General features: G+C 31.3%; 1 protein-coding gene and 1 pseudogene across 1 annotated transcript; one reads left to right on the top strand and one right to left on the bottom strand.

The window, feature by feature from the left end:
• Window positions 1-1,063: 1,063 nt before the first annotated feature.
• On the bottom strand, window positions 1,064-4,551 carry LOC114170333 (annotated as a pseudogene).
• Window positions 4,552-7,236: 2,685 nt separating this feature from the next.
• On the top strand, window positions 7,237-7,998 carry LOC114170332 (ethylene-responsive transcription factor 13-like). Its single transcript, XM_028055811.1, has 3 exons — window positions 7,237-7,271; window positions 7,422-7,700; window positions 7,812-7,998. The coding sequence occupies exons 1-3, from the start codon at window positions 7,237-7,239 to the stop codon at window positions 7,996-7,998; spliced, it is 501 nt and encodes a 166-aa protein (XP_027911612.1).
• The last annotated feature ends 19,625 nt before the right edge of the window (window positions 7,999-27,623 follow it).

Raw genomic sequence — 27,623 nt, 5'->3', positions numbered from 1 at the left:
AAACATAATCCAAATAGCACAATAAGGCATTTCATAAGCTCGCAGCAACACACAAACCATACAATAGTGAAATAGCAGTAAAGCAAGTAGAAAAACGTAATACACAAGTGAACCCTAACTTCCCTTACCTGGAAAGAGCTAGCCAAATGACTCGTATACGCAACCAGTGAGCACAACAATTCTAAGGACAGGCCAAGAAGCTAAAAACTAACGATGAAACAAAACAGGAACGGGGTTACCCCAAAACCCTAACTAGAATTACGAAAATGTGACTGGGGACGAACTAATATGAGCTAAGGAGCAACTTACGTGACTTAGAGAATGAGATTGAGCTAGCTTGAAGATGGCCGAGATCCAAACCCTAGCAGAGGTTTTGTGGAGAGAAAAGGGGAGTGTGAGAGTACTGATTTTTGGCAAGTAAGCAGAAATAAGAGGGGCTAGGTTGCTTTAGGGCCTTGGCACCCTATGAGCCAGCCTTTAGGCCCAATAGATTTAAGGTCAGCCCTTAAACATTAGGAAAAAAATAATTGGGCCTTATAAGATTGGATTCGATCAAATGATAAAAAATATTACAGTTTATTTTATATGTTTAAAAGTAAATATTCTTTTTAATCAAAATAAAAACTTTACCCATTTTTCCTGAATAGAAAAATATGTAGCCCTTTATTAAATTATTTATGTTTAAAAATATTTTCAATCATAAGTTATGGCTTCCTTCTAACCTTTTATACATTATATTTTAGTACAAATGTATTTAAACATTGACGTGTAGAAATAAAACAATAACAGGATATTCGAGTAAGTATAGGATTTAAAGGTTAAGTAAAAAAATTAATTATTTAATAATGTTATCTTAATTATGTTAAATGGACTATTCACCTATAAGTTTAATGTTGTTGTAATTTTGATAAAAAAGAATAAGGTTAAGATGTAAATACTTTTTGCTGGTGGCAGGAACAAAGAAAAATAGCAATATATTTTGATGTGTTTAACAACACTATTATTCATTTGAGTTCAAATTATTATTACATGATATTGTTCTTCGAAATTAAAACTGAATGATTCAGGAGTGAACAAGGTGCTTGATATCCATAGAGTAAGTAAAAGCTGGATTAGAACCATTGTATGAATTCATCGCAATGATTCGATTTACAGACTCAGTGGGATGGAATTGATCCCAGAATAGGTACGAGGTTCTATTCTTGCATGGTGTTTTATTAGGAATACACAAACCATTCTTCATCGTGGAGCAACAAGAAGCATTTGAAACAGTGAAACATGAAACATCATGAGAAGATAATATGTGTAAACATATTTTGAGGTTTTTTTTCAATTGTAGGCAAATTTGCCTTCGTTATTACAAAAATGGGAAAATTTTTAAAAAATTACGCATTTAGGCAAATCGTGCTGTCCCCACACGTTTTCATCCAAAGAAATCGTGTACTACCAATACGTTTTCCTTGGTTTGGGAGAGTCAACGGGTCAGATTAAGAAATCGTGTGGGTGCCAAACATTTTCATAACAAAATCGTTAGGGGGCCAGACGTTTTCAAACAAAAAACGTTAGGGGACACACATTTTTTTATTAGTAATCGATTAGCAAATCATGTAATCGATTACAAACGTTTTTGTGGTTTTTTTATTACTTTTTGCATGCTATCTTTCGATTTTGTCTCTATCTATTTGATTGTATATTCTATTGTCACAGTTGAACACTTCATGTATTGAGCAACTTTCAAAAATTGATCGAGTATATTTATGTCCAGCATATCAAAAGAATCAAGGAGTCATGATCACTTCAGTGTCAACCTACATATGATATCATGCTTTTAATACTATTTGTCACATGTTTTCACTAAATATTGTAATTAGTTTTTAAACTCAGACAAAAAATAATGTGCCCTAAAAAAATATTAGTTTCATGATTATAAAATGAATTAAAGAAATAAATAGTAAATACTTTTATTATTTAATTCAAGCACACATGCACACCACAATGAATTTGGCCGATGGTTATGATGTTTATGATGTATAATCATGTACTAAGGGAAGGGGGAATAGTTTTAACAGATGTTATCAATAGCACCAACTATATAAACAATTGCAATTGGATCAATAATGGCAGTGTCATCCTTGTTAGGATCATCGTAGTTGTGTACAATGTAATCACATGAGATAGTGACGCTACCATAAACACTGCTGGTGTTGCTGAACCATTTTTGTGACCTCACGATTGGTAATCGATTACATAATCCAGTAATCAATTACCAATAAAAAATGTGTGCCCCTTAACGTTTTCTGCTTGAAAACGTCTGACCCCCAACGAATTTGTTATGAAAACGTTTGGTACCCACACGATTTCTTAATCTGATCTGTTGACTCTCCCGTACCAAGGAAAACGTGTTGGGGTGCACGATTTCTTTGAATGAAAACGTATGAGGACGACACGATTTGCCTAAATGCATAATTTTTTAAAAATTTGTCCATTTTTGTAATTACGAAGGCAAATTTGCCTACAATAGAAAGAAAACCAAATTTTGAATATATCTATGTTTTTAGTTTTTCTTTAATTAAATATCAGTTATTATACCAAGGGAACTTTCTAGGGCTGTGCTGTTAATGAAGATGAATTTGGAATTAGAAGAGAAGTTGGTATTGAATTGATCCACGAGAGATTTGAGCTTTGCGTTGAACATGAACGCAACATTGTTCCTCTCTTCATCACAATAAGATCCATTTTTTCTATTCTTGGAGATGACATTTGGAGTGTAACCAATGCGACCTATTCCAACTAACACAAATTTTCTTGCCCCAAACACAATACTTTTTTATACTCACAACATCAAATAATAAGACAATTGCCTAAACGTGCCAATTTGTAAGACAAAAGAGATAAAAAAAACATAGAAAAAAAATGTAAAATACCTGTATATTTTGAGAGAATTGATTAACAAGAATGTTGGAATAATCTTGAAGGGTATAGATGTAACTTGAAAGGAAGTAATTGTTTATGTAATCACTACCTATATTGATATAATACAAACACTTGTTAAGATGTTGCTCAGCTTTGCCAAAATCTCCAAGGTTGAGGCCAACTGAGTAATGTATAACATTGTGGGCAAGCAACTATAATTTAAAAGCCTGACTCCTACTCTGCATATCAATAAGAATTTGATCATATACAAAATCAACTATTCAGCCAAGGGTTACTTTTGCTTATTTACACTACTTCCGATGGGTTTTCTAATAGTGAAGGATTAAGGGAAAGACATATATGTTGAATGAGAGATGAAAGCAACTTACATATAAAGTATTGAAATCAATTTCAACTCACAATCTTAAGATTATGAGTTTATAAATTTGTGTGAGTTAGTTATCAAGAGAAACTTTCCACTATGATAATACCAATAAATCTTATCGATGATGACATACAACACTAAATGAGACATGAATCTGTCCCACATAAAGAATTAACACTATCTCTAATCCAAAACTTTAAGATAATAAATTTATGGGTTTCTTCCTTATTTGATATTCAACTTTCTTATATATACTCAAAATATATATATATATATATATATATATATATATATATATATATATATATATATATATATATATATATATATACATACATATATATATATATATATTCTCACCAACTTTAATATAAGATATTTTGTTCCAAATAAATAAAACTATTTTCAAAAGACTAATATTCGAAGCATTTTTGTTAATGCAATAATACAATTTCTATATCGGTTTTGGGAAATCCAACTTCTCTTGATGCATAGTTCACACCCTTAAGTATGTCTGAGCCATTAATGTTTACATATGGTGGGATGAAACCCTCAAATCCTAGATGTTGAGCTGCATTAACAGTTAAGCACTAATTAGTGAGCTAAATACAAAAGTATGTCTGTGTTTGGAAATTTTTATTTATCAGTTTGAGGGTTTAAAAACTAGGCAAATTTGAAGTCGAAATTACTGAACTAGGCAAATTTAAAAAAAAAAGTCATGCACGGGTTCATGACTCACCATGAAAAAATCGTGCTCTCTACACACAATTTCCTTTAAGTCAATTGGTCGGAGAGTGGACCAACAAAAATCGTTTGTAGGGGCCACGATTTCTTCGTACTAAGTCGTGAGCCCTTGCAGGACTTAACTACTTTTGTAAATTTTTTAAAATTTTCCTAGTTAAGTAATTTAGGTGATTCAATAGGTTACATTACTCACTAATCATATATGTCATACGATAAAATATTTCAATATGTGATAAAACTCTTTATAACAAAAAAAATTTATATACTAAATTAATTAAACTCTTAAGCATGGTTAATAATGTTACATACCGATTAGGTCAATTGTGGTTTTTCCATTGGTAAATCTTCCGGTTGGACCTGATGGGAAGTCAATACCATATGGTATGTAATTGGACTTTGTAGTTGTTGGGAGATTGTTGATTGTTGTTATTTCCAGCATCAGATAGAGAATCTCCAAAGATAAAAGGGAAAGGCACTTCTGATTCTCCATGGACATTTGTTGCATGCATTTTGAAGCCAAATAAACAAAAGATAAAACTAACCATAGCTTAGTTTTAGCTTCCATAGAGAGAACGCTAACACAAAAGAGGTTGCTAGGTTCTTAAATATATGCTCTAGAAAGTAATGAGTGTTGCAAAAACAAACTGAAACTTGCATGTGTATATATAGATTGTTTATATGTCCAAGTTGATCTTTTTTTTCTTTTCTTGTTTTACAGTGACGTGAGAGTGAAGCAACATTTAAGGCTGGAGAAAAATGGTGAAGGATAATGTTAAATGAGTGTCCAATTTGTTGTGTTATGAAAAAAAAAAGTGAGAGATGAAAATGCTAAGTACGAATATAAAAGGTATAAGGGAGAGCCGTTAAAGGAAATAGTCATAAAAGAGGGGTGAATTATTTATTAACAATAGTTAATGTATATTCTCCATGCATTTATAATGAGAATACGAGAGTAAACAATATAAGAAGATTTATAAATGAAAAAAAATCAATTATACAATATTATGAAAAAATTAACCTATTGTAGTTAAGGGTGGGGGGGGGGGGGTAGGGATGTCAAAAAAATCCGTACCCGCGGGTATCTGTGGATAAAACCCGCAACGAATAGGAAATGAATATTAAAAATGGATACCTGCTACCCACGGGTACGGGTATTTTTGATACCCGCATGTTAACGGCGCGGATATGGGTATCATAGTATCCGTACCCGTGGATACCCGTACCCGCTACACTTTAATTCACAAAAATATCCTCATATTATTTATATACATATGTATATATACATATATATATATATATATATATATATATATATATAGATGTATATATATGTATGTAGATCTATACATATGTATATGTATATACATATATATATATATATATATATATATATATATATATATATATGTATATATATACATATATATACATCTATATACATATATATACATCTATATATAATATATATATACATATATGTATATATACATGTACATATATGTATATACATATATGTACATGTATATATACATATATGTATATATATATATATATATATATATGTATATATGTATATATATATATATATATATATATATATATATATATATATATATATATATATATATTAATATTAGTAAAAAATATTCTAGCCTAATTTTCTTAAGTTGCACATTTGTCTTCTGTCTTCATTCTTCGAACTTCATTTATTGATACGTTGTCTTCTTCCAAGTACTTCATTTATTTGAAATTGGACATATACATCAAATTCTATATAGACAATGACGTTTATGGTACGCTTGTTGTTAAATGATGGAATCAAAATAAGAATGTTTGGCACGTGACAATTGAGGTTTATTATTTGTTTATTTTGTTTATTTTTTAGGAATCAATTGGAAAAATACTAATTAAAGAATTTTCATTGTGTTGAACATCATTTTATATTTACTTTTATAATTATTTGGACTTGTATGAACTTGATTTTATTTGAACTTTATTTTAAATTTATGACAATGATGTATTTTATTTTATTTTATTTGAATTTAGGATTAAATATTTGTTTTTTAAATAATTTTGTAAATACCCACGGGTACCCATGGATACCCGCAGATATGAAAAAAAAATAGGCGGGTACCCGCATAACGGATACTCGACGGATATGGGTACGAGTATGGGGCGGATATTTATCCAACAGGTAGGGTACGAGGGAGCTACTACCCGTACCCTACCCGCCCCGTTGACATCCCTAGGGGGGTGAGAGAGAATGGGAAGTAAAGAAGAAGATTTAGATGTAAAACACCTTTTCTTTTCTCTTTTCTTCCTTCTATATTTTTTATATATTTTTAAGGTACTTAGCTTATACTTATTAGGCTTTGTACGGTAGATTGACTTTCACCTTCTTCAACTTAATTATATTTATTATCTTCCTAACTTGTGTTGTCCATTAATTAGTACTCTGACCCTAATTTAATAATTATAAAATTTATATTGTGTTTATAGGAATGAAGTAGCAATCTTATCATAACAGATAATAAATAATAAAACGAACTATTTGAAGATGTTGTCTACAATAATTTATTGATCATGTATAAAAGATATCTATCTTCAATGATTTGTATTGCATTTTTTCTAAATTAGGTAAAAACATACATGAGGTACATAAAAGAAATTGAATGAATTAAGTAAGAATTTGTTATCTATTATTGATGATGAAGTTTAGCACGACTTTGTTTTAAAGATTTTTAAATATTATTTTTAGACAACATTTAAAATTGAAATGCTTAATTGGCCATCTTCTTCAATGGTTATTATTTTTAATCATTTCTTTTATTTGACTCTTGATATTGCCACGTAAAATTGTTTATGTAAATACTAAACGTGAAAGATAAAGTTCAACTTTAAACAAATATTGGGCTTGACACTTGTTTATTGTCATTGCAAAACATAAACATATCAAAATTATCTACATACACTAGTGCAGAATTTCCTTTTTACCTCGCCTTATATGCTTCGGTTGGCCAGGAATTGAAGCATATAATGGCGCGGTGGCATTTTTGCAATTCCAGCCAAGTTTTATGCCTCGGTTCAGCTAACACCCGAAGCCAAAGAGAGCTATAGGCCTCGGTTCGCCCAAAATCGGTGCCAAAGAGAATTATATGCCTCGGTCCAGAAGACCCAAAGCCAAAAAGGGGTATATGGCTTCGGTTGTTAAAGGAACTGAAGCCATAGGGTTTATTTAGGGTTTCAATTTCGTGAAACCCCTTCTTCTTCTCCGCGCCTCTATAACTCTCTCTCTCTCCGTTGCTGCCAACCCAAATTTTTCTCCTCTGGTTCACGTGTGGGTGCTCTTTCTCTTCCTCTAGAACATTGTTTTCCACAGTGAGGACGCAATTGCTACGGTGGCGCGTCATGTCCACGCACCACCGGCATGGAAGCATTACCGAGGTGTGAGGCGCAGGCCATGGGGGAAGTTCACGGCGGAGATAAGGGATCCGAAGAAGAACGGAGCTAGGGTTTGGCTTGGAACTTTTGACATGGAGGAGAAAGCGGCGAGGAAGGAAGAGAAGGATGCGTCGCTGCTTGTTCCCCTCCGTACTCTCCAAACACTACGACACTCTCTCATCCGACGAAGCCTCCGCCGCCGCTCACCAGATCGAGGGTGAAGCCTTCTCAGCCGCGGGTGCCTCCGCCGCGACCTCTGCCGATGGCATTGAGACCCTCCATGGTGGACTGCGTGCCGGTGACGCTGTTGTTCTGTGCGTTGTTGCAGGTTGGTGGCGCAATGGTTGGTGGAGCGGTGGCTGGTGGCGCAGTTGGTGCATGAAGATGGCTTTGGTTCTCATATACTCGAAGCAAAAAAGTCCCTCTATGGCTCCGGTCCTTTGCAACCGAGATCAAAGGTTCCTCCTTTTGGTCTCATCTCAATATGTCTCGGGTTTAAAACCGAGGCAAAATGACGAAAATGACCGAGGCCAAAAGCCCTTCCTACACTGGTGATATCGACTATTATCTCCTCTAAAACTTGAAAGGCAACTTGAATCATAAGGGACTAAGTTCATTCTTGGAATAAATATCTTATCACCAGTATTTTTGCTTGTAATTACTGTAGCAAATATAGTACTTTTCCCAAACGATTGACTTGCAACCTTATACCATTACACAAACCATTTGCTTGATCAATATTTCCATATAGAATGATGTTACAAAATTAGAAAATGTTCCAAATTGTACAAGCAATAAAGTGAATAAGTCCAGATATTGTTTTCCACAGAAACTTCCGTTGTTCATAAAAATTATGTTCATTCACTAATAAAATAGTATTGATTATAAAAAAATTCTAAAATTGTAGAAAGCAATTAAATTGATTTAAGAAATATATGGTAAAGACTTCATCGTTGTTAGGTTTCATGATCCAATTCAATGCAAAAATACCAAATAATATACTCTTAATTCCTTCTCTAACATTCACACCATATGTAACAAGCCCTAATGTCTCAACAACGAGTCTAAACTTTAATAATAAAAACCCTAATGTTTTAGAAATTTTTATTATAAAATCGCATTAAGTTGAAAATTCTGATGTTATAAATGACTAATTGTTTTACATCTACGTCTTGCATGTGAAATCTATTAGTTGTTCTATTATAATCAGGTTTCCCAAAGTATTTATCAATCAACAAGTACTACCAAATATGCAGACAATAAAGATGTAGTTAAAACAAGAATGATGGAAAATAAATATATTGATTAGTAAAAATCACAAAGAGTTAAGATACATTACGTCCAACCTCATTAATTAGGGATTTAGTTACTCCTATACATTCTGAACTCTAGAAAAGCATAAAGATGAATGTGCCCAGCCTCTAGAATAAGCCTCTAACGTATCCCTCTTAGAGTTAGTCTCCTATGCTCCAAAGGTATGTCTTTCTAACTCTGTCAAGCCTTGTATTTATAGGATATGGGCGAGTTTGCTCGAATTGAACTGGGCTTGAAATTTGTACTTGACTTTTATAATTGAAGTAACAAAATCTGTTCACAATTGATTTTATTGAGATATTCTTCAATCTTTACCTTGTGTTTGGATGAAGCATTTCAACAATACTAAGAATTTGAAATTCTTGCAATTGAATTTCCTTCATTTTTTAAATAATTTGTTTGGATAGAGTAATTAAAATACCTTACATTTCAATTTCTTGTTTAGATAAAATAATTGAATTTATCTTATGAGATAACATTTCATTTTAATAGTACTTATTTTAATATATAAATTTTGAAATTAAATTTTAAAAATATAATTGTCAACTTAAAATATTTAAATTCGGTCAAATTAAGGTCTTCGACTCGACCCGGCCCGTCTACATTGTTGAGCTCGTCTAGTTCGTTATGGTCATCAGGCCAGTCAGGTTCGTTTAGATCATTGGGCCGGTCAAGCCTATTAGGATAGTCAGGCAAATAGGCATGTTTGAATCATCAGGTCGGTCAGGTCCGTTTGGGTCGTTGGACCGGTGACGCCCGTTTGGGTCATTGGGTCCGTTAGGCCCGTTAAGGTCATTGACCCAGCCCACCCGACCTGTCTTGGTTGTGGATCTCGCCAAGCCGTCTTGGTTGTCGAGCTCGCTCGACCCATTTGGGTCGTCGTGCCTGCCCGACCCGGTTGAGTTGTTGTGCCCATCCGACCCGTGTGGGTCTTCAAGCTGGCCCAATGCTTCCTGATCATTGGGCATGTTTGGGTCATCTAACCCACCTAGCCCGTCTGGGTCATCTAGCACGTTTTGGTAGTCAATCTTGCCTAACCCGTCTTGATTGTCGACTCGCCTGACCCGTCTTTGTCGTTGGGTCTATTTTGATCGTCAGGTCGGCCCAACCCATGTATGTCGTCGGACTGGCCTGACTTGTCTTGGTTATCTGAGCCAAATTGACACATCTAATCTTGAACAATGAGAAATTTAACAAATTGTGAAATTTCAACTTCCTTTTTTAGTGAATTTCAAATTCTACTACTTTAGTGATTTGAATTACCTTCTTAAAATTACTCAATTTCAATTCCCTTATAATTCCTTCATCTAAACAAGTCATTTTACTTAGAAGAAATTCAAATTCTCCAAATAAATGAATTATCCTCTTAAATTACCTCATCCAAACACACCCTTAGTGATTCCTATTTATTTGATTTTTATACACTACTAGAAATTAATGTTTTAGCGGTCAAAATTAGCGACCGAAAAATATAGGTTGCTATCTACGACCAAATTAGCCACTGAATGATTTGTGTTGCAATTTGTGAATAGCGACAAAATACTATTGTACTTACATAAATTTAATCAGCGACTGAAATACTGACCTTAACATATAGTTGCTAAAATTTACTCGCTAAATCGGTGGTTATATTTATACAAATGAATGTAGACCGTTTAGCAACCACATTAGTGACCGAATAAAATTTTGCATTAGCGACTGAAATCGTGGTGGTCGCTAAATATGTTTTCTATGATGAGTAATGACTGAAAAATATTTGGTCGCTAACTAAAATGTTTTTAATGCATGAATCAGTGACCGAAAGTATGGTGGTCGCTAAATATGTATAATTTTATAGTTAGCGACCGAAAACTTGGTGGTCACTAGATATTTATTACATGGTAATTAGCGACTCAAAATTATTTGGTCGCTAAATGTAGTGTTTTTAACGTATCAATCTGTGACCGATATGTGGCGGTCGCTATATATTGAACACATCATTTAACAACCGATTTGTTTTGGTCACTAAATTCAATATTTTTAAAATTGCATTAGATGTCTGTGTTTAGAGTTTAGAATTTAAGGGTTAGGATTTATGGTTAAATGTTATATTAAGATCCAAAAATTTAATGGTTGCTAAATGTTTATTGTTTTTAGTTGAAAAATAAAATTTAATATTTAATTGTGTCACTAAACATTGGCATGTAAAATAATATTAGTTACGAGCTAGTTCATCATTGATTTTTTTTATCATACTATAGGTATTGCCAATTTCGAATTTAATATAATTGAAAACAATTGACCACTTTTGTATAATAGGTATAATTTGGTTTGACTTTTACATGCTAAGTTAAATGCTTACTTAGACATCATGTGAAGAAGATTTGTGGTTTTTCTAGTTATTTGTATAATTTTTTTTTTTGTATTATTTGTAATAGAAATACATTATTCAAATACAAAATAATACTTTATTCAATTTTTGTTTTTAAAATCTTTTTTAGAAGTCAAAATTTCCAGAGTCCTCATTTATTGAGTTATATTTCAAGTTCTCTAAATTGGAGAAAGAAACTCAAATATTCACGTTAAATAAATAGAAAATTATTGAAAATAAAAGATTAAAAAATATATATACCATTTCATTCTATAAAACTCAAAATAAAGAAATAAATTTTTTACCTTTTGTTCGGATGAATTTGGATAATTTCTATTTTAAATTATTTAGTTTTTTAAATATTTTGATTAGATTAAATAATTTAAATTTATTACATTTTTTAATTTTTGAATATAAAATTATAAAAAAAATTTGAAGTGATGGGTTTAGGGTTTTTCATTTTGGGACGTGGTAGCTTTTATTATATTGGTTGCTAAACCCTTGTTCTAAGTGAATGAAGGAATGAATTTTTTTAATTTGGTTGTAAGCTTTTCACTACAAAACAATACTTCATTAGTAACCAATTTTAGTAATCAAAAGTTGTTAGTCACTATAGTGACCAATTTAGATATCAATTTACAAAATAAAAAAATATTGGTTACTAAAATATTATAAGCCCATTAACAAATCTAGCTACTTTGGCTTCATTGGATTCGTCACCAAACTAACCTTAAGAAAAAAATAGTCCATTTTGTTTGGAGTAGTCATTCACACACATGAAATTTTGTTGAAGCCTTCAGAGCTTCAAAAAGGGCTCCCTCATATAGTAGAAAGGAACAAATTTAACCCGCATAAAATGTTTCAAATCCATCCAAGAAGTTGTGGATGACCCTTGGTAATTATCGATACAAGCCTTATGCCACCATATCATGGCAAATCCCTCAAATTATACTACAATGGTATCTACTTGCTTTAACTCCTCTAGTGGGTACACATTAAGAATTTGGTCCACTTTGGCCTTCCATTCTAAGTACACATATGGGTCATCGTCTCCATAGAACTTGAGAATCTCCAAGTTGGTTGGTGGCTTCCTTGTTGGAATGTGCCTATCTCTTCTCCTTCCACTATGTCTCTATTCTTCTTCATATAGGGTGAATGAGACCTCCTTCTTCTAGCCTCCCTCTCGACCTTGTCCATCTCTAATCTTTGAATGTTCTCCTTAGGTGTCTTTCACTTTCCTTCTTAGATACTTCCATCTCTTTGAGAAGTTCCACTAAGGATGGTTTTTAAGGTTTTTGAGTCAATATAGGTTTATCATCCTTGGAATTTGAGGCGTCAGATGAAATTGCCATTTTTCCTACACAAGAAACAAGACCAACAAAATACTAGGTAACAAGTTAGCTAGAACTAAATTAACAAAGAAAACAACAAAATCAAAGCCCTCAAATTGTTTAGTTAACTCACAAAAAAAAGTATAGTATGAATCACTCATTCTCAAAGAGTTTCCAAAAAATGTTCAAAATTCTACATTATCATGTTTTTATTTTATTTATTTTTACGTTGAATTGTTATTTTATTTTTGGATTTTATTTAATATTTCAGGTTTTATTCAATAAAAGTGGAAAAGATAAACGATGGGGATATATTTTTCAAATAAGTGGAAATTAAAGAGATTTGGGAAAATTATCAACATAATAAGTGGAATATTGACAAATCAAAGATTATCAACAATATCAGTTATCCACAAAGTTGGTTACTTCAATTACAAATCATAAGATTTGAAAAATATATCAAAGATATGGAATCTTTGAAGATTAAAAGAGATATATATATATATATATATATATATATATATATATATATATATATATATATATATATATATCACTAGTGCAAAATTACCTTTTAACAACAATATATTACATAAGTTTAGTTAAAAATGATGTAATAGCAATGCGATGGCAACTTCTTAATTAAATAAACGAATATTACATCAATTGTAACTGAAACCGATGTAACATTGGGTTAAAAAACTCAAATACTCTCTCACACCAACGCAGTTCTCGTTTTTTTCTTCTTCTTCAAATCTCTACTCTCCATTGAAGCCCCAAATCTTCTCCCGCAACGTAACTTCCTTCCTCTTCATATTCATCTTTGGATTTTCGTTTTGCTCTCAAGTCTTTGTTCGGCACTGTTGGTCTGCTCACCCTCGTTGCTCCTCACTCCGACAATGGTTTGCTCGGTGTCGGTGGTGCTCCGCTTTACTTCGCTCATCGTTGGAGTTACCAGATCTACTTTGCTCGACCACGTTTCTGCTAGATCTGTTTTGCTCGTTGCTAGATTTGCTTTGTTCATCATCGTTGTTGTCGGATCTACTTCGCTCGTCACCGCCGCTATTAGATTTGTTATGTTATTCGCCACCGTTGCCAAATCTGCTTCGTTCGTCTTCGTCGTAATTGGATCTGCTCATTCGTCATCATCGTCGCTGCATCTGCTCCAGTCGTCGTCGTTGCTCCGTTCGATGCCACTATTGTTCTGTTCGATGTTGCTGCTACTTTGTTTAACGTCATTATTGTTTGTTTCATCATAAGTGTTAATTTTCCATAGGGATTATTGTTCATGTTGAAAGACTTCGAGTGAAATTTGTTGTTGCTTTGTTCTTCATATCTATTAAAAGTTAAAATATTTGTGAAAATTTAAAATTTTGATTTGATTATCTTCTGCTAAAGATTGCCCTCTGTAAATGCTTCCAGATGAATTTGTGTTGTGAATGTTTGGATGGATCTTTTTCTGTTAAGATTGCTAGTTGGAGCACTGGAATATTTGTATTTTTTTTTTCTAATATCATGTCTTACATCGGTTGTTCCGTAACCGATGTCAAGAGTGTTAAATTTATTACATCACTAATTACTACATCGGGTCTAAAACGGATGTAATAAACCATATAAAACTGATGTAAAACATAATTTTTGTACTAGTGTGTGTGTGTGTGTGTGTATATATATATATATATATATATATATATATATATATATATATATATATATATATATATATATATATATATATATATATATATATATATATATAAGATTATCTATTATAATTGTTCAAGTACAAAATCAAATCCAAAATTTAGGCCTAGTCCAATTATGAAGGTCTATAAATTGAGGGTCTGACATAGGCCAAAAATACACTCGAAGAAAAAGAAACTTGATATCTCTACACTTGCAGATAGAAGGGCATTTTGAAGGTTGAAGGCATTCAATTTCAACATCAATCTTGTGTTCAGTATGTCTAGGAGTAGTTAATTCCCTCATTCACGGGGATTGGATGTAATGTATTCTTAATTGTATGTGAATTCACTATTCAATATAATTCTTTTTGATTACTCTTGTGTTTCATTCTTGTTTTAACTGCATGATAATTATTGATTGCATATTTGTGGGTTTCTAATTATTGGAAACAATATTAGAACCTAAACTAGAGTAGACAACTAATTAATAATGCATTTAGACATAGAGTACATTATTGATCATTCAAAACATCATAATTTTGATCATTAATGTCAACTCTTAATAAGAAAAGGTCTAAGATATTAGGGTTCTTATAAAAGTTTAGACTTGTCACTAAAACATCAAGGCTTGTTACATAAGGTGTGAATGCTAGAGTCGAAATTAGAAGAATATTGTTTGGTGTTTTGCTTTGAATTGGATCATAAAACTCAATCCTAATGAAGATTTTATCATATACTTTTACTACAAAAAATTAATTAAATAAAGGACGTCATTTTGTGTAGGTTTTCAAAACCTCTTTAGTTTAATAAAATATACTAATTTTTTGTTTAAATAGTAGAGGTTTCGGTAACCTTTCTTAATAACTTTATTCCCGCTCCTCCTGCCACACTCCCTCACCTCTTCTACTTCCCAAAATTAATATTCTGAAATTGAAAAACAAAATAATACATTTTCTTTTTCTCTTATTAAAACACAATTTTACTTTTCCTTGTTCAATAATTTCAATAATTTATTATCGCAACAAACCACACTACACTAAAGCTCTCCATGGGAAACACGAAAACAGGGGGTTTCAAAGGAGAAGAAAGGAAAAGTGTAGGGCTCACCATGGATAACCTTAATTTATCTCCAATAAATCTCCTCTTTCCCATAAACCATTACCATAGCTCACAATCCACTACCACAGCTGACATTTTCGCACCTCCAAATTGTCACAGGAAAAAAAGAAGAAGAAAATAGATGGTTTCGAAGGAAAAGAAAGGGAAGGTGGAGGGCTCACTGTGGGTCACTGTTATCACAGCTTGTTGTAGTGGGATATTGTTGTTGCAGAGGTTACATTGGTAAGAGAGAAGAAAGCATGAAGAAGGGGTTTTCAAAGGTCCAAGTATCTAACACCACTGCAACAATTTTACAAGTTTTATTAGATCAAGACAATGTCTTTACATGAAGTGTTTCTTAGTTTTTATTTTTAATCTGTGAAAATTTTATGGCTAGGGAAGAAAGAAGGAGTTTCAAGGGTTTAAGGTATCTAACATCACTACAGATAGTCCAAGATAGTACTTTTTACGGTAAGTGTTTCTTGATCTTTAATTTATGTCTGAAATAAATTATCAATTATCTAGTCTTCGGTGAAATTAGATTTCTATTTTGTGATCTCTTTGAAATGGCTTAAAGTACTGCCATGATTTTGGTTATTGAACACAAGAAAATAAAATTTAAAAGTAAAAAATATGCTGAGTATGTGATGATTCCTATCGGTCAATCTCAGATATAATCTCCATTCTGATCATTATATATGACAAAATACATGCACCTGTTCATGTAGGTATGTTTGGGATACAATATATTAAGGTACACCACATCAATGACCGATAGATCAAATATCAGTGAGAAATAGCTTTAGTATTCATATTATCAGAAATTCTATCTTTTACTTGAGGTGACAACCACTAGAGTTAATAATGTATTTATTAGCATCTAACTACTAAATTCATGGAGTTTAATATTTTCATTTGCAAGCTTTTCAAAATGCTTTGTCTCTCTTTTCGAGAACCATTAACGAACAAACTCAAATGATGTCTTTCTTAAATATGTTGTGAACACCAAGATATATTAAATTTGTGATTCAGTTTCGTAATTTTTTTGTCACTGCTCATGCTTTTATAAAGTGACGTCGTAAATACTAGGTTGCATTATTTTTACTTAGTTTCACACTTTATCTTAATTTTTATTAAAATATTATATAATGTATTTATTTTATTTCTAGTTAGTTATCTATACTTGAACTTATTTTTCTTCCTATGTTAGTAGACTTCCTATGTTGTAATGCTTTTATTTATATTACTTACTAAGGTAGATATTTAGGTATTAGAATAATATATGATGAATCGTTGTTAAAAAATTATGTAGGTATCTTTATCAATGGATAAATCTTGAATTTCTAAAACCACGAAACTCAAACTCAATTGAGTACTCCATTGGTTTAAATAAATTCCTATACTTTTCTTTTGGGAATTGAGTTACAGGAGATATGATATGATGTTCATGTCCAAATTGTGGCTTTATGAAATGGAAAAGTAGAGAAATAGTTGAAGATCACTTACTTTATAAAGAATTTCCTCAAAATAATGTTATATGGGATCTTCATGGTGAAAGACCTCAAATGGAAGATGATTCACAATAACATGTTCCTCTTGAAGATCCAATGGAAATAATGATCAACGATGCATTTAGGCATTGCAGACAGGAAGCCAATAACACAAATTTATCACAACAATCAAGTGCAAATGAAAATTTAAATGAAGGAACAAGGAATGATCACACTGGTTTTCATGAGATTTTGAATGTTGGAAGGCAAGCATTGTATGAAGGAAGCAACTACACTAAACTAGAATTTATAATCAAATTGTATCATATAAAAGTTTTATGTGTATTAAGTGACAAGGCAATGAATATGATACTATTTGTGTATAAAGATGCATTTAAACAAGCAAAGTTTCCCTCATCTGCTTCTGAGGCTAAGAAAATCATTAACAAAAGTGGTCTTAACTATATAAAGATAGATGCATGTCCAAAATATTGTATGTTGTACTTAGGAGATGAAAAATATTTGGAGGCATGCAAGACATGTGGAACATCTAGGTGGAAACCTAAGAAGAAAAAGATAATTGCAAAGGTTTTATGTTACTTTCCATTGAAACCAAGATTGCAAAGATTGTTCTCATGTTCTAAGACTGCGCAAGATATGAGATCACATGCATTAGATAATAATAAAGATTGCTTGATGAGGCATCCAAGAGATGGTGAGGCATGGAAGACATTTGATTTAATCCATCCAGAGTTTTCTTTAGATCCTCGCAATGTTCGTTTGGGCCTTACTACTGATGGTTTTAGTCCATTAAAGACCATGAGTTCCACATATAGCATTTGGCCAGTGTTCTTTATTCCATATACCCTTCATCCTTGGATGTGTATGAAGCACACTTCCTTCATCCTATCAATGATCATTCCAGGCAAGAGATCTCCTAGAAATAACATAGATGTATTCTTACAACCCCTTATAGAAGAGTTGCGTGAGCCATGAAATAATGGTGTTGAAACCTTTGATTCATCATTGAATGAAACTTTCAAACTGCGTGCAGCTTTGATGTGCACAATTAGTGACTTTCCCGGTCTAGGCATGTTATCTGGTTGAAACATACACATAGGTTTGGCTTGCCTAACTTGTAATTTTGATGCTAGGCCTTGTCGACTTCACAATGGTCGTAAGGGGTGCTTTACGAATCATCATCGTCTTTTAAGTAGAAATCACAAATTTCGTTTGGCTCATGCTCATTTTGATGGAAACATAGAAGAACTAAATCCACCATTAAATTTATCGGGGTCTAACATATTTGGACAGGTGAGAAATGTTAATGTTATATTCGGATCAGGGGCAATAGTGCATGGAACAAAAGAAAGACCCAAAGAAAAGCCCAAACAATGGAATAAAAGAAGCATATTTTTTTAGCTTCCATATTGGCAAACCAATTTGTTGCATCATAATCTATATTTATGCATATCGAAAAAAATGTCTGTGACAATGTCATATATACCTTGTTCCATGAAAAACTTAAATCAAAAGAAAATCTTGATGCTCAAAAGCATTTAAAATTGATAGGCATAAGGCATGATCTTTAGCTAGATGATAATGGAAGATATCCTCTAGCTCTGTTTTCACTAACTCATGATAACAAGAAGTTATTTCTTAAAACTTTGAAGAATGTTACGGTACTAGATGGTTACTGTAGTAGCATTTCTAGATGTATTGATGAGGTAAACCACAAAATATTTGGGTTGAAAAGCCATGATTTCCACATACTTATGGAACAATTACTGCCATTAGCAATTTGTAACTTGCTACCAGACCATGTTACTATAGTTTTAGTGGAATTTTGTTCATTTTTCAAACTGCTTTGTAGTAAAAGCTTAAATCTTTCAAAGTTGCAGATGCTACAAAATCGTATTGTGGTTACCCTTTGCTAACTAGAAATGTTATTCCCTCCATCATTCTTCACATTTATGGTTCATTTGATTGTTCATCTAATAGAAGAAGCAAAATTAGGGGGTCCAATTCATTATCGATATATGTATCCTGTTGAGAGGTAAAACTTCTATATTTTTAACTTACAATGTCTTCCTATAAATAAGGAATAACCTGTTATTTTAATTATTCTTCATTTTTAGGGAATTGGGACACTTAAAATCCTTTGTTTGTAATAAGGCACAACCAAAAGGGTCCATAGTTGAGGGATATTTAGTTGAAGAATCTCTTACTTTTTGTTCTAGATACATTGAAGATGTGGAGACAAGGTTCAATAGATCTAAATATGTATGTGATGAACCAAATCATAATGAACCTTCTTGTGTGGTCTCTATCTTCCCACATATTGGTAAACAAGTAGGAGCATCTTCAATATTTACGTTAACTCAAATGCAAAAATTTTAAGCTCATCGATATGCTCTCCTTAATTGTGCAATAATCACACCATTTGTGGAATAAGTAAAGTGAAATAAATTTCACGTGTTTTGTCATTTTGAAAATATAAAAGTCAATATATTGATTATAATAATATATACATGTAGTGAATTTAGACAATGTGTAAGAAGAAGTTCAAGGGGAAGAAGACCTTCAACTACAGAGATAGAGAAAAAGGTTAATAAAGAGTTTGTTGACTGGTTTCATAAGCAAGTGAGTGATTATTTTATTATATAACTATCTGTGTTTTTGTTTGGCATATTTTTATTAACTTTCACAATTATATATTTTATATTATGAATCCAGACACAATGGATACAATGTCTATTGATCTTAAATTTTTGGCAAGAGGTCCACTAGACAATGCAAGAAGGTTTACTACATATAACATCAACGGGTTCAAATTTTGAACATTAGCTCGAGAAGAAGGATTAAGAACACAAAACAGTGGTGTTTTCTTAATGTCTAACACATCATGTGTTTCAATTAGTAATGATGGAAACATAAAGCAAGCTAACTTATCGTACTATGGGAAGTTGGAAGATATCAATGAGATAAATTATTATGGTCAATTTTGCATTACTCTTTTCGAATATAAATGGGCTGATATGACACGAGATAGAGGGTATAAAAAGGATCAATGGAATTTTAATTGTGTTAATTTTGATAGATTGATTCATATTGAGGACCGTGAAGAACATGAACCCTACATTGAAGCATCTCAAGCACAAATGGTGTATTATGTAGATTATATGGTTAATGAAGGATGGAGCATTATTGTACATATAGACCAAGAGATTTATATAAAATGGGAGAAGAAGTGGAAGAAAATGTATATTAAAATGAGCCATATGAATAACAAGAGCTTGAACATTTTTCTAGCCTCAACAATGAATATATGCAGTTGGCAAAAAATTATCTAACTAATGATATGGGTGATTGAAGTTAGATCTCAAACATAGAAATAATTTCAGGTTTGCTTGAATAAATTTATTTACTATTGTACTTTATTAAAAGTAAATATTTAATAGTAGTTAAAGTTACATTAATTTTAGTTTTGTAAATTATTGAGACTATTATTTAATTATTAAATGAATTGTCATTGTCCTCTAATTAGATTAGTTTCTTTATTAATGTTTTATTTCATGAATATGTAGTCATGCCAAAGTTGAAGCATTTTAGAAATCCACAAAAGTCAACACCTTAACCACAACCCGTTGCATCTCCAAAACGTGATCCAACCTATTGTGGACCAACTTTTGAGCATCCAAATATTGATGTACTTGATGTCCACAATATGCCAACTTCTAATGTTCCAAATATTGGTAACATTACTCCAAACATGTCAACTCCTAATGTTTTAGAAGATAATGAAACACCTACACTTTATGTTGGACATGAATTTGCACATTGTTGGACTGTAGAAACAATAGGTATATATATATATATATATATATATATATATATATATATATTATTATAATTATCATATGATATATTTTATAACTTTGTTTGGTTATGTTATTTTATTGTCAAAGATTCAGAAGGAGTTATTCAAAAGATTAAGGTCAAAGTTAAAGGTGTGAATAACCTCTCAAGGAAGCTACGCATCATTGTGGATTTTAATGAGCAAGGCTTTGCAATTGGTAAAGGGCAATCCTATCTAGCTAGATTTCTAGGAACCTTGGAGTTGATTGCAAGTTGTTTCCTATTAATTATGATAGGTGGTTTGGACCTTCCGGTGTCCCTAAAATTTATTTTAATGATTGCTTTGAAACACTTTTAAACGTATAATAGTTATGAAAGTATTTAATATATATTTCTTATGTTTTTAATATTTGTAGCTAAATTTAACATTCATCTATTTGTCTTTAATTTTGAAGCCTCAGTTTTATTTTAAGATTTGTGAGGCTAATGCACAACGATATTGCAAAATGAGTTTGGGGAGGAAATGGGCTGCAAATAGACAAAGCTTGTGGAATGAATTCAATGATCCAACCAAAACTAGAGATGAAATCATAAGTAATGTGCCACTAGGAATAGATAAAGATCAGTGGGCTCGTTTTGTTCATTATTGTCATCAACCATGTACATAGGTAAAACTTGAAAACTTGATTATTTTAATTTTTTTTAACTAGTTATTTGATTATTATTAAATTTTTGTTGTTTTGTGAATAGGCACTTTGTAGGAGAAATAAGGAAATTCGAAAAAAACAAGTAATTTCATACACAGGTGGCTCTAAAGCGAATTCTACCATAAGGAATGAGATGGTAATATCACTATATTATTGTATATGTTGTTTATAAAAGCCTAATGTTATACTAATTAACCTTTTCTACTTTAGTTATTGAAAATTGGAAAGTTGCTAAGTTGTGGAAAATTATATATTGAAACACATATAGTTGTAAGTTTTTAGTATTTAAGAAATATTGTTTTCAAGTGTTATGATTTTAGTATTCAAATTTTTATAATTCGTTATAACTATTACATGTTCTAGGAAAAAATTGAATTAGGTTTGACTCAAAGCACTATTGATGAATCTGAAGTATCTCCTCATGATGTACTTGGTAGAGTGTTGGGGCTAGAGCACTCTAGTATAGTGCGAGGTATGGGTTTAGGAGTTGTTCCTAGTAACACATTCAAGAATTCTAGGCTTCATTCTTCAAATTTTATCTCTTCTTCATCTAGTTCTATTTCATGCCCCTCCTCTAACCAATGGCAAGCAAAGTATAACAATCTAGAATCAACATTCAAGGATTATATGATAATGAAGGAAGGAGGCATTCCTGAAGAAATGGCTAGTTTTTTCACTTCAGAAACAATAAGTATAAATGATCAAAATATGATTATATTTGTTAACTTCTTCAATATAAATTAGTTGAGTTGAGGATATAGATTTAGTTCTTTGGTCAAACAAGATATTGTTTACTATCTTGAAAAAGGTATATCCAGATTTTTTTGTGTTATTTACTCTTGTATCCAGATTTTTGGTACCTAACAAAAAGGTGTATTATTGTTAGTTTGGAAAGTACACTATCATATCCAAATTTTTGTGTTACATTTTCTTATTCACTTGTATATTTGTGATTTTAATTATATATACTAATTAATTTTTGTGTTTTTTTAGCCAAATGATGTTTCAAGTGTTCCAAATACTCCAATGGGAGGAAGAGAATCGTCAACAACTAGTAACCCTTGGTTTATTTTTCTGTATTTATTTTTAGTATTAGATACAATATCACTTCTATTTTGTGAGAGAAAAAAAAAATTCTTGGATGTATATATATATATATATATTTATAGTCAACCACTACTTTAGTTTGATATTTATATTTTTAATACTTGGTACAAATGTTTACCTTCTTCTACATTATTATCATTATGGATAGTTCCATTAGATTTTTTGAAAAATATTTGAGTTGTGAATCTTTAACTATGTTAGGCAGTTTTTATTTATAGTGAGTCTTATTTATTCATATTGTATTTTATTTTATTTCATGCAACAACAAAAATCTCATTTGTCTATATAAAATTAAATTGAAATTTTTTTTATAAAAAATAAGTTTTTGTTTTTATTATCATAAATGGTTAAATTATTAATCTTTCAAGATTTTTTAAACACATAAAATAATATTACTTTATAATAAAATTCTCCACTAAAAATGCAGATTTAAAATAATGATCACATAGATTTAATGTATCTCACAAAAATCTCTATGTAGGTATAAAAAGCTTAATTAAAACTCATTTTATAACTTGTACATGTAACCGAGGTTGAAAACCTCCTCAATATAACCTTTGCAGTATATTATGGGTATTAGAGGTTTTAAAAAACCTCCGCTAATTACTTGTGGCGAGTCTAACTGCGGAGGATTTTAAAACTTCTGTAGTTTAATTAGTAGAGGTCAAAAACCTCCACTAAACAACAAAAAAACCTCCACTATTTACTTAGTTTTTTGTAGTGTATCCATCAAGTTATTTGTTTCCATTGTGTTAAATTATGTTTATATTTTACATCTTATTTCTACATTTATTTTCCTTTAAACCACTGAAGTTTTGGTTTTCTCATCATTTATCAATAACAAATCAATTAATTTAAACTACATTAGTCCTTGAGGGATATGATATATGAACTTGTCCACTATATTACTTGTATAATTTGGCACATTTGTCAAACACGTAACAAATGGAATCGTGAAACCCAATCCTAGTGAAGTTTTTATCTTATATTTTTCTCAACCGAGCTATTTATTTCCATTGTGTCAATTTCTATTTATATTTTACATCTTAATTCTACATTTATTTTTCCATTAAACCACAAATATTTTGGTATTCTCACCCTTTATCACTAACAAATCAAATAATTTAAACTACATTAGTCCTTGTGGGATACGATATTCGGACTTGTCCACTGTATTACTTGTATGATTTGGTACACTTGCCAAAAAATAACAACTTTGATAAAAGAACTTCTAATAATTGTAATATGATTCTACTCTTACTAAAGTAGTGAGTGATTAAGGTTCAGTTGGGAATTTAGTTTCGTCAATGTTCAACTACTTCCAGCAGTCAATGATTAAAATTGATTCTCTATATTAATGACTATATTTGGTTATACTTTCAAACTATATTTTCTCAAGCAAGATCTAAGGTCGCTTCTTGTGGTAGAGGAGAGGAAATATCCCCATTGAACCTTCTTGAGGATGAGAAGTTAAGGAACAAAAATTGATTAGTTGCTACTGGTGGCAAAAATCCTAAGGGGCGAGTATATGGGGTTTGAAAACAGAGTGAAGGTTATCTTTACGGGAAAGTCTTCACAAAAACAAACATCTAGTTCTACAACTATGGATTCACAAAAGATTCAAAGGTTGGAAGAAAGTATTCGTTAATCAAGGAAGGAGTTTCATCAATCCATGGAGGAGAATCAACGATTGCAACGAAAATTAGAATCCCTAATAAAAAATTTCATCCCTCTTCCTCCTCCCATCACACAAACCATTTTGCAAGATGTCAATGAAAAACCACATAATAAGTACCAAAACCAAGATGGTGCTTAAGAGGGTGACCAACATCATGGACAAAGATTACAGTACTTGACCTAAGGCTAAGATTAGTTGGTTTTTTAATTGAAGGACTTGAACTAGGGCTAAGATACAAATTATTATGCATGACTTTAAAATATTATGAATTTCTTTTTCTGTTTTATGTTGTTTACTTTATCCTATAGTTTGTAGTTTAATGTTATGTTAATGACTATTTATCAGCATATACTTGACTAGAAGCAGTTGAGTTAGGTATTTCCTAAGATTGAAGTAATGACTTATTCAAATAAGTCATTCAGAAGGTTAATTTAATAAGAGTTAACTTTATTATAACAATGAAATGGATAGTTGAAAATCTATCTAATAATGTGTATACATTTTTAACAAATTAAAGTTATTTCAAAAAAATAAAATGTGTGTGTGTGTGTGTAAAATTATTTTATATATTGCATAGATTTTGGATTTCTAAGTTGTGTACAATATTTTTTTTCTTTTCATATTTAGGTTACTTACAAAAACGTTTTGTAGGTAAGTTACATACGAATTTTTTCGTAAGTAAATTACCTATAAAAATTTTTGTAGGTAATTTACCTATGAATTTTTTTGTAGATAATTTACTAGCGAAATTTTGCGTGGGTTAACTACGAAATATTTCATAAATAATTTATCTACAGAGATTTTTGTGGACAAATTACTTACGAAATATTTCGTAGATAATCCAAATACAAAAAAGTGTACCTTTTTCACGAGTATTTTTATAAATAATTTTGATGTCTTAATTTCGTAGTTGATATTAATTGAGTAAAATCAAATATGTAAAATTTTATGCATCTTTATTTTTCATCTTATTCATTGATTGAATTCTCTTTATCATTAGTAAATTTTTATTGTTCTATTTAATTATCCTCATAAAAATACTCATATATATATTATGATTTTAACCCCTAATTATTATGCACACTATTGAAAAATATAATCATGATTTCAAATCAATCCTCAAACACATCTACATATAATAAATCACATAAACCATGCACACTAGTGTAAAATAGACTTTTTATACCGGTTAAAAAAAGACTTTTTATACCAGTTCTAGTATCGGTATAGATGCAGACAATATAGAAGGTTTTATCTTTCTATATCGGTTATTTTTATACCATTTCTAAAATCGGTACAGAAAATCCTCTTGGAAAGGGAAAGTTATGTAAGAAAAAACGACTTACTATACCGATTATAGTTCCAATCGGTATAAAAAATTACACATTTTACACCAAGTATGACCTCAACCGGTATAAAAAGTGATTTTTTATTTTTTAATAAAAATTCGTTTATGCTTCCTACCACATACCAAACTTGTATATAATTACCCAATACTTCCAGAAAAAAAATCTCATTCAATCTAATATTTACATGAAATAGAATCTAATGTTTATATGATATATAATACTACTCCAAACCGAATTACTATGTAATTCATAAAACACCTAACATCATCTTATATAAACACTTAAAAGAAATGAAGCCCATTGCTCACGAACTTCCTTCAAGACTCCTTGATCCATTGGAGATGTGTCATTGAAAATCTACAGTATGAATAGTTGAGTCAACAATCTTTTAGTGATAAATACTTAAGATGTGATTTATAAATTGTACATATTACCATATCCCATGAGTCTACAATGTTTGCGTATATGATTCTATGCATGTGCCTCATGGTATAATATCCACACACATAGCTTTCCAATTGACGTGAGCACTACAAGTTAAATTCATATAATATCATAAATTTGATAATTGTATTTCAATAGTTTGAAGATTAACTACTTAAAGTTGGTGCAATGAACTGCAACTTCTTTCTAGAAGTGATTTGTTGTCCCTGCAACCTGGAATGAGCCTCAACCGCTCTGTAAAAGTTAATGTATATTGAAATTGTGCCTAGTATGGAACTTAGTAAAATTAAATTATATAACACAAAAAATAAGTTAATAAAAAAAACTTACGCTTGTAATGTACTTTTAATTCTCAAAGTGTTAGGCTTCTTGTGTAATGAATACAAAAGAACCACAACAAACTTCTAAGGAAGAATTACAAGCAACTGCCAATGACCCCTGTAGGTTCAATATAAATATGAGAACATATGAGGGGAGTTTTCAAGCTCTCTCAATTACTCTTAAATATAGTCTCTTTTATTTATCTCACTGTAACAATTTATGAGAACACATGCATGATACACAGTTAATTTGAAATCAAGATTTAAACAAAATATAACCATCTGCTCATTGGTCGATCCTAAAACAGCATGCCATTTATCTGTTACATTTATTTTTCACTTCAGGATGCCTTTGTTTCAGAAAGAAGAAAAGCCAAAATGCTTAACTTCTCAATTGCGTATGGAAAGACTCTAGTTGGGCTATCAAGGGTTTGGAAGGTACCTTGAATTATGTAACTTATTGTGAAGGGCTTAAATAGTTTACAAGTCCTCTTCATTATTGATTTAGTTTTCCAAAGTTACACATTTTTTTCTCAGGTTTTTGTGAAAGAGGCTAGGAGAACAGTTGACCTTTGGTACAATGACAGAAAAGAAGTGTTGAAATGGCAAGAAGAACGTAAAAAGGAAGCTTATGAATTTCAAAGGGTGCACACATTACTAGGGCGAGCCCGGAGGTTTCCATAGATAGACCCAGATCATAGCTACCATAGAGGTCATATTGAGCGACCTGCTATCGATACACCAGTTCAAGTCCGTGATCTTTCAAATACTTTTATACAATTGTCTGCAACACTCCCTTTCTGTTTGTCACTATTCTCAACTTTGATGGTTAGATATAGTAAATATAGACTGTACCAATTCGTTGATAGCAGTCCTACCATGTAAAAATGGTGACTCGCTCTTACTAGAGAGGGTTTAGTAAAAGTGATAATTTAGTTTTTGAAGAGATTCTGAATAAAAGAAAAGAAGTAGTAAAAGTGAAGAAAAGGAAAAGAATAAGGTGACATGCATTAGTTCGTACAGGGAAATAAAAAAACAAAAAGTGGGAGAGGAGAAAAATGGATAAGGACATGAAAAACAAAAGAAAAGAGAAAAAAGAAGAAGTGATGGAGATGGATTGAAAGATGAGAGATTGGGTGGGTGGACAAAATCAAATTCCTCTATCCCTCTTGTCTTGTATTAATCCTATTGATTCCAATGACCTTATTTTTGTTAACTTTGTGTTCGAAGATTGCAGTTTTAACTGATGCATACAAAGACAACTTCTTCTGCATTTTGGTGACTTTTCCAGAAATAGTATACAGGACTTTTGGCGAACAAAACCCGATTTAATGAAAAATGAGTTAAAAACTTACATCCTAATAAAGTTTAACAACTAAGAATCAAGAGAAAGTGGAAGCAATCTTTCA

This window comes from Vigna unguiculata, chromosome 11 (genome assembly GCF_004118075.2).
Source record: "Vigna unguiculata cultivar IT97K-499-35 chromosome 11, ASM411807v1, whole genome shotgun sequence".
In the NCBI taxonomy this organism is placed as follows: Eukaryota; Viridiplantae; Streptophyta; class Magnoliopsida; order Fabales; family Fabaceae; genus Vigna; species Vigna unguiculata.
Note: the sequence above shows the minus strand (reverse complement) of the source record. Positions and strands in the feature narration are given on the sequence as shown.